Source organism: Lepisosteus platostomus, chromosome 5, assembly GCF_059453375.1.
Source record: "Lepisosteus platostomus isolate fLepPlt1 chromosome 5, fLepPlt1.hap1, whole genome shotgun sequence".
Lineage (NCBI taxonomy): Eukaryota > Metazoa > Chordata > Actinopteri > Semionotiformes > Lepisosteidae > Lepisosteus > Lepisosteus platostomus.
In genome coordinates, this window is record NC_142615.1 from 24,309,110 (window position 1) to 24,317,969 (window position 8,860).

General features: G+C 57.2%; 1 protein-coding gene across 1 annotated transcript; it reads right to left on the minus strand.

Annotated features, from left to right (window-relative positions):
- Nucleotides 1-4,983: 4,983 nt before the first annotated feature.
- Nucleotides 4,984-7,137, minus strand: LOC148665268 (uncharacterized). The gene is made up of 5 exons (XM_088630931.1): nt 7,133-7,137; nt 6,205-6,343; nt 5,686-5,733; nt 5,313-5,476; nt 4,984-5,184 (listed from the first exon to the last, which is right to left on the minus strand). Exons 1-5 carry the CDS (start codon nt 7,135-7,137, stop codon nt 5,157-5,159), a joined length of 384 nt encoding a protein of 127 aa, XP_088487057.1. The 3' UTR covers nt 4,984-5,156.
- Nucleotides 7,138-8,860: the final 1,723 nt, after the last annotated feature.

Sequence of the window (8,860 nt, forward strand, 5' to 3'; positions counted from 1 at the left end):
GAGTGATGGATAGAAAGACAGAAAAAGACAGAAAGACAGATGGACAGAAGGACAGAGAAAAGAACAGAAAGACAGAAGGACAGAAGGACAGAGAAAAGGACAGAAGGACAGGACAGAGAAAAGGACAGATGGACAGAGGGACAGATGGACTGAAGGATAGACGGACAGAAGGACAGATGGGCGGACAGACTCTGCCCCACTTGCCTCGTCAGACATCTCAGCCTCTCTCCTTGCCCTCCGCACCGGGGAGCCCCAGGCGGGGCCTGGCGGGGCCGGGCGGGCGATGGGGGGCAGGACGGGTGGGGGCAGGGGCAGGGGCACCGCCCCGGGCAGCAGGGGGGGCTCGAGGGGCATGGCGGGGAGGAAGGGGGGGCGGCGGGGCGGGGCGGGCAGGGGCCTGAGGGGGCCGGAGGGGGGGGCCGAGGGCGGGGAGCGGAGGGGGCTCTCGGGCGAGGAGGGGGGGGACACCGAGCGGAACGAGTTGGGCGAGCTCGAGCGGGACGAGCCGGGTGACCCCGGGAGCTCCAGCTGCAGCTCGGCCGCCCTCTCCAGCTTCTGGACGAGCTCGGGGAAACAGGAAGACACCACAGGATTCTGTCCAGCGGGGAGAGGGGGAGACACAACGCAGGGGGGATGAGACTACGCCTGGACAGGTGAGTGTGTACAGTGTGTCCAGTGAGAGTGTTGACAGGTGAGTGTGTACAGTGTGTCCAGTAAGAGTCTGGACAGGCGAGTGTGTCCAGTGTGTCCAGTAAGAGTCCGGACAGGTGAGTGTGTCCAGTGTGTCCAGTAAGAGTCCGGACAGGCGAGTGTGTCCAGTGTGTCCAGTAAGAGTGTGGACAGGTGTGTCCAACAGTAAGAAGCTGTCTTACCCTGTAACCCAGCTCAGGGGTGTTAGGGGGTGCTCTGTCTCCTCCCCAGATCTCACCTTCAGGTCGTGTGAAATGCCGGACCACTAGGAGACGCTGGAAACGAGGACACAAGACAAAGGTCAGGTCCACAGAGCTCACTCAATCACTACAGCAAGCAGAGACCTCTCGGCCATCAGGACTGTGGGGGTCAGAGTGGGGAGCTGTAGGGTATCGGGAGTTTAGGGGTCAGTGTGGGGAGCTGTAGGGTATCGGGAGTTTAGGGGTCAGTGTGGGGGGCTGTAGGGTATCAGGAGTTTAGGGGTCAGAGTGGAGAGCTGTAGGGTATCGGGAGTTTAGGGGTCAGTGTGGGGAGCTGTAGGGTATCGGGAGTTTAGGGGTCAGTGTGGGGAGCTGTAGGGTATCGGGAGTTTAGGGGTCAGTGGGGGGAGCTGTAGGGTAGATGTGGGGCACCGGGCCCACCACAGGGCGGCCGGTCCAGTCTCGCGGATGGCGATCGGGTCAGACTTACGGAAAAGCACCGGGACTTGGGCCGGGACCTCTCCCGCTGCCAGTCCGGGTTCGGCCTGACCGGTGTGACCTGTGAAGACGCCAAACAGCCCATCTCCGAGACAGCTCTGACCACATAGCCCAGCCCAGTCGTGTCGAGACTAGGGGCCTTGGGCAGTCTCTACAGTGTGTCCGGTGAGAGTGTGGACAGGTGAGTGTGTACAGTGTGTCCAGTGAGAGTGTGGACAGGTGAGTGTGTACAGTGTGTCCAGTGAGAGTCTGGACAGGTGAGTCTCTACAGTGTGTCCAGTAAGAGTCTGGGACGTTCAGAGGCAATCTGTGCTCTCAGAAGGCTATAATGGACCTGAGACCCTGTCTCTTGAGCCGAGGCGTGTCCTCAGTCAAGATCACCACTGGAAGTGTCTCTCCTCGTCTGGAGGTGTTACCGTGAGACCTGGTCTGTCAAGCACTTTGCGCTGCTATGTGTATGAAAGGTGCTCTATCAGTGAAGTTTATTATTATTATTATTATAATACAGCGAGCGCTGCTGGGGGCGGAGAGGCCAGTCGGAGGAGGGCTGGACGCTGGACGCTGGATGGTGGGCGGGAGGGGTGGACTTACGACGCCTCGCCGGGCCCGGGTCCTGCTGCGACCGCGCACGGCCGTGAGGCATCTCTGTCGGTCCATCGTCCTGCCGAGACAAGCAGAGTCACAGAGGGGAGGGGAGGGGGCGGAGCCACACAGCTGGGCGGCTTGTTCCCCACCCCCGCCCTCCTCTGTGTACAGAAGAGCCTCCTGTCCTGACTGGAGGACCTCACCCAGCTGTGTCCTGAGAGAAGCCAGGGTATCAGCTTTGTTCCGCACCCCCGCCACTCTCTGTGTACAGTAGAGCCTCCTGTCCTGACTGGAGGAGCTCACCCAGCTGTGTCTGGAGAGAAGCCAGGGTATTGGCTTTGTTCCCCACCCCCACCACTCTGTGTGTAGAGGTGCACCTCCTCTCAATATCTTTTTACAGCACGATCACACCCATAAGAGTTGAGTAACGGTAAAAAAAACGTATTATTATTTCTCCACTTATTTTGTTATTTCTCACCAGCGGCACTTTTGACTGACTTACCGATTTCACGGGGATTCTGAAAAGCGATTCTGAAGATGAAACTAACGATCTAAGTCGAAGTAACTTTATTGGAAGAAACACGTGTTTAGAAAAGACTATATAGCGCTTTCCTCCTCTTCTCTCTTCACTCCTCTGAGCTCATGGGGCTCCGGCGCCGCCCCCCGCTAGAATCCGCCGCTCTGTGACATAAGGCGGCTCATTGTGACGCCCCCGTGACGTCGCCCCCGACGCGCTCACGGCTCGGCCGCGAAACAAAAATGGCCGACATTTTTCACGGTTGCTGTTTTTTTTTGGGTGGACATTTTATTTTTCCAACTGTCGGTGGCCAGCCGGGTGTCCCTGTACGACCCCGGTAGTCGCCACCTCGGACAGGCAGGGGAAACGGGTCCAGCTGTTTCCGGCCCAAGGGTTACAAAAGCTGCACTTGAATTTAAAGACAAAATCACGTCGAGGGCGCATTCAGCACCACCACGTCCAACACGGGTTTCCGTGGGGTCTGGTTCAGTGAAATTAGACCCCCCCCCGACCCCCAAATCAAAGAAAGACCAACCTCCACCCCCCTCTAACGCCCAAGGGCGGAAATTTGGGGCCACGCCACGTCCAAAAAACACGGGTCCCCCCCCCCCCCCCGTCCTGCGAGGAAAAGAAACGCCATTTTCTTTTCCGAGCGCTGCGTGGGACCTCACGACCCCCCCCCCCCCCCCCAAAAAAAAACGGGCTTCGCAGACGAGGAAAACCAGGCACGTCGACCTCTCTACAACACCACCCGGCCGTTTCTGTTTCAAACCGTGGGAAAAAAATAAATACAATTTCGCCCCTCACCGACCGCCGCGCAAAAAAACACAACTTCACGCTACAGAAACGGCCTGTGTGAGGGGGGGCACGGGAAAAAATAAAACCTGCGTGTTTTCTGCAGAGTAAACTAAGCGGGGAAACTCCCTGAATCTCGGGGTTGCTTCTTGAACCCCGAAAACGACCTTTTTTCTCTCTCTCGTTTTCTTGTTGTCGGGGACGTTCACGAACTCCGTCGCGTCGGTGCGATTCCCAGCGGGACTTGAACATAACCCCCCCGTGGGGCCACAGCGCCCCCGTGTGGCCAAGAGGACCACCACCCGCAGGGCTGAGCTTTTACTGCCGTGTCCCGCTTTCACTCTGGCGATGAAGGAGGGAATCAAGGAGGAGAATTAATATTGTGATCCACCAGTCCATCACAGTACACACACACACCCTGGACAGGACAGCAGTCCATCACAGGACACACACACACTCACACACCCTGGACAGGACAGCAGTCCATCACAGGACACACACACACTCACACACCCTGGACAGGACACCAGCCCATCACAGGACACACACAGACTCATACACCCTGGACAGGACACCAGTCCATCACAGGATGTTCAGTGCCTCTCTCTAATAAAATAGAAACGCAACATTAAACTCCGTTCAAAATGGGAGCAATCACCAGGACACCATACACCTTGCTCCGGCCGAAGGGAGAAGACCTGTACCTTCATGAGTCCGGGTTGTGAAAACTTCTTCTGGCAGTTCAAAACGTTTCGAAGAGACTACAGCGCTACCCTGTGTTCAATGTCTATCGTGTATTATTATACAGTCATAAGTATCTGTACTGATCACAGAGTCCCCCTCTCACTGCCAGGACTGAAGCCCAGTGCAGCACGAATAATAATAATAATTAATAAGTCTGGACCCTCCCCTCAGAGCTCTTCCCAGGTCAGGGGGATCTCCTCCAGTCCCCCCAGTGTGCAGCCCCCACCTGGATGATGCTCCAGTCCGCTCAGCACACAGCAGCTCTCAGTGGGGAGGAGAGCAGAGGGATGGAGCCAGTTCAGAGACAGGGGTGATTAGGAGGCCATGATGGGTCAAGACCAGGGGGGGAATCAGGCCAGGACACTGGGGTAACACCCCTACTCTTCTCCAGAAACACCCCGGGATTGTTAACGAGCACAGAGAGTCAGGACCTCGGTTTGACGTCTCATCCGAAGGACGGCGCCTGTTTACAGTCCAGTGTCCCCGTCACTATACTGGGGCATCAGGATCCACACAGACCGCAGGGTGAGCGCCCCCTGCTGGCCTTACTAACACCTCTCCCAGCAGCAACCTCAGTTTTTCCCAGGAGTCTCCCCTCCAGGTACTGACCAGGCTCCCACCTGCTGGGCTCCAGTGGGGAGGGGGCTGCCAGCTGGGAGCTGCAGGGTGAGATGGCTGCTGGGCAAACGAGGGCTAAAGAGCTTCCTAGGACACCCTGGACTTCGTGGTCGACTTCCTGCTCTTCAGAAGGAGGTGGCTTGAAATCTGTCTCGTTTCAAGGAGTATTGGACACGATGCCCCCCCTTGCTATATCCCCGCTAACTGGTGGTACGCCGACGATGAGGGCTCTCGGCCTCAATCCGTCAACCACAAACTCTCCGGGATGAAAGAGAAGGACAGACTCTGTTCGTTCGTTTCAGGGTGGGGGAGGGAAAAAAACAAAAGCTAAACAGATTTTTTTTAAAACCATTTTAATGATGCTTAACAAAAGAACAAAAATTACAATACAGATTAAGTCCAGTCTGGGGACCCTCAGCTTAGGTCCAGTCCAGTCTAGGGCCCCTCAGCTTCGGTCCAGCACAGTCTGGGGCTCCTCAGCTCCGGTCCAGCACAGTCCAGTCCAGATCTTAGCAGGCACAGAACCAGGAAAGGAACCTGGAAAGAATATTGTTATTGCAGGTGTGAGGGACACAGACACAGACGTCACCATGACATCAAACAGCAAGAGGAGACTCCTCGTTGAATCACAGACACGACCGGGCGGCGCCCCCCTGTCTGCTCACCTGCACCTCCTCTTCCTCTTCTTGTCCTTCCCGGCAGCCTGCTCCTCCTCTCCCTCGGTCTTCCTCTCCTGAGCTACGGTCTCCGCCGCCTCCATCGGCTCGTCCTTATCATCTGTCTCCACCGACACGCAGCTCAGGGAGTTTAAAAAGACCCACCAGCGCTTCTGAAGCAGAGACAGGAGAGTCACGTTTAGAGTCGGACTGGATACTCCAGGACATGAACACTGCACTGAGAGAGAGAGAGGGGTTCATACAGACACATGACTGGACACTCCAGTACATGAACACTGCACTGAGAGAGAGAGAGGGGTTCATACCGACACCCTGACTGGACACTGGACAGGAGTAAAGAGAGGATCAGAGCATTACCCACCTTCTTTTTCTTCTGTCTCACAAGAGATGGTGATTGGATCTCCTCCAGCTGGAGTCCGAGGAGGGAGAGAGGGGGCAGGAGAGGGACAGCACAGGGAGAGAAAGAGAAAGACAGGTGAGTCAAGTGTCCCAAGAGCACCGAGACTCTGCTGAGATCACACTCGCAGTGAGTGAGCCTGGGTGTAGCCCACTAATACTGACCCACTGGACACCACAGGACAGAGAGGAGGAGGAGAGAGACACACTGCCTGGACACCACAGGACAGAGAGGAGGAGGAGAGAGACACTGACAGACAGGGCTGAAAGAGAGAGAGACAGAGAGGCAGGGACAGGCAGACAGCAGGCCGAGAGAGAGACACTGAGATCGAGGGACAGACAGACTGACAGACGGGGCTGAAAGAGAGAGACAGAGAGGCAGGGACAGACAGACAGCAGGCCGAGAGAGACACTGACAGACAGGGCTGAAAGAGAGAGAGACACTGAGACCCAGGGACAGACCCAGGGTGGGACCAGCACTGACCTCCTTCCTCTCTCCTGCCGGAGGAGCTGTCTCCACCTCCTCTTCCTCCTGCAAGTCAAGAGACAGGCTGAGAGAGAGACGGGCTGGCGGTACATCGGCGAACAGAGCTGAAGGCAGAGAGCAGAGGAGACAGACCCAGCTGGGACAACGCAGGACAGACAGAGAGACAGACAGGGAGACACAGGGAGAGAGACCCAGCTGGGACAACGGAGGACAGACAGGGAGACATGGAAAGACACAGGGAGAGAGGGACAGACACAGAGAAAAAGAGAGACTCAGACAGAAGGACAGAAAGAGAGAAGTACAGACGGACAAAAAGACAGAGAAAAGGACAGATGGACTGATGGACAGAAAGAGAGAAAAGGACAGAAAGACAGATGGACAGAAGGACAGAGAAAAGAACAGAAAGTCAGAAGGACAGAAGGACACATGGACAGAGAAAAGAACAGAAAGACAGAAGGACAGTGAAAGGGACAGATGGACAGAAGGAAAGATGGACAGAGAAAAGGACAGACAGACGGACAGACTCTGCCCCACTTGCCTCGTCAGACATCTCAGCCTCTCTCCTTGCCCTCCGCACCGGGGAGCACCAGGCGGGACCTGGCGGGGCCGGGCGGGCGATGGGGGGCAGGACGGGCGGGGGCAGGGGCAGGGGCAGGGGCACCGCCCCAGGCAGCAGGGGGGGCTCGAGGGGCATGGCGGGGATGAAGAGGGGGCGGCGGGGCGGGGCGGGCAGGGGCCTGAGGGGGCTGGAGAGGGGGCCAGGGGCGGGTAGCGGAGGGGGCTCTCGGGCGAGGAGGGGGGGGGACACTGAGCGGAACGAGCCGGGCGAGCCCGAGCGGGACGAGCTGGGTGACCCCGGGAGCTCCAGCTGCAGCTCGGCCGCCCTCTCCAGCTTCTGGACGAGCTCGGGAATACAAGAAGACACCACATGATTCTGTCCAGCGGGGAGAGGGGGAGACACAACGCAGGGGGGATGAGGAGCAGAGACTACGCCTGGACAGGTGAGTGTGGACAGTGTGTCCAGTCAGAGTGTGGACAGGTGAGTGTGTCCAGTGTGTCCAGTAAGAGTCTGGACAGGTGAGTCTCTACAGTGTGTCCAGTGAGAGTCCGGACAGGTGAGTCTCTACAGTGTGTCCAGGAAGAGTGTGGGACGTCCAGAGGCAATCTGTGCTCTTAGAAGGCCATAATGGACCTGCAGCTTGGTTTTCATCGGACCCGCGACCCTGTCTCTTGAGCCGAGGCGCGTCCTCAGTCAAGATCACCACTGGAAGTGTCTCGTGGACTTACGACGCCTCGCCGGGCCCGGGTCCTGCTGTGACCGCGCACGGCCGTGCGGCATCTCTGTCGGTCCATCGTTCTGCCGAGACAAGCAGAGTCACAGAGGGGAGGGGAGGGGGCGGAGCCACACAGCTGGGCGGCTTGTTCCCCCCCCCTGCCCCCCTCTGTGTATAGAAGAGCCTACTGTCCTGACTGGAGGAGCTCACCCAGCTGTGTCTGGAGAGGAGCCAGGGTATCAGCTTTGTTCCACAACCCCGCCACTCTCTGTGTACAGTAGACCCTCCTGTCCTGACTGGAGGAGCTCACCCAGCTGTGTCTGGAGAGAAGCCAGGGTATCGGCTTCAACCACAGGGCTGGGCAGCTTGTTCCCCACCCCCACCACTCTTTGTGTAGAGGTGCACCTCCTCTCAATATCGTTTTACAGCATGATCACACCCATAAGAGTGGAGTAACGGGAAAAAAAACAACTTATTTCTCAACTTATTTTGTTTTTTCTCGACAACGGCATTTTTAACTGACTTACCGATTTCACTTCAGAGTGAATCTGAAGCTGAAACTATTATTTGATTGAAGTCGAAGTAACCCGCGAATCTTTTTTGGAAGAAACACGTGTTTAGAAAGCGCTATATAGTCCTTTCCTCCTCCTCTCTCTTCACACCTCTGAGCTGCCCCCCGCTAGATTCCGCCGCTCTGTGACGTCAGGCGGCTCATTGTGACGCCTCCGTGACGTCGCACCCAGCCGGGTGTCCCTGTACGACCCCGGTAGTCGCCACCTCGGACAGTCAGGGGAAACGGGTCCAGCTGTTTCCGGCCCAAGGGTTACAAAAGCTGCACTTGAATTTAAAGACAAATTCACGTCGAGGGCGCATTCGGCACCCCCACGTCCAACACGGGTTTCCGTGGGGTGGGGTTCAGTGAAATTAGACCCCCCCCCCGACCCCCAAATCAAAGAAATACCAACCTCCACCCCCCTCTAGCGCCCAAGGGCGGAAATTTGGGGCCACGCCACGTCCAAAAAACACGGGTTCCCCCCCCCCCCGTCCTGCGGGGAAAAGAAACGCCATTTTCTTTTCCGAGCGCTGCGTGGGACCTCACGACCCCCCCCCCCCCAAAAAAAAAACCCCGAAAACGACCTTTTTTCTCTCTCTCGTTTTCTTGGTGTCTGGGACGTTCACGAACTCCACCGCGTCGGTGCGATTCCCAGCGGGACTTGAACATAACCCCCCCCGTGGAGCCACAGCGCCCCCGTGTGGCCAAGAGGACCACCAGCCACAAGGCTGAGCTTTTACTGCCGTGTCCCGCTTTCACTCTGGCGATGAAGGAGGGAATCAAGGAGGAGAATTAATATTGTGATCCACCAGTCCATCACAGGACA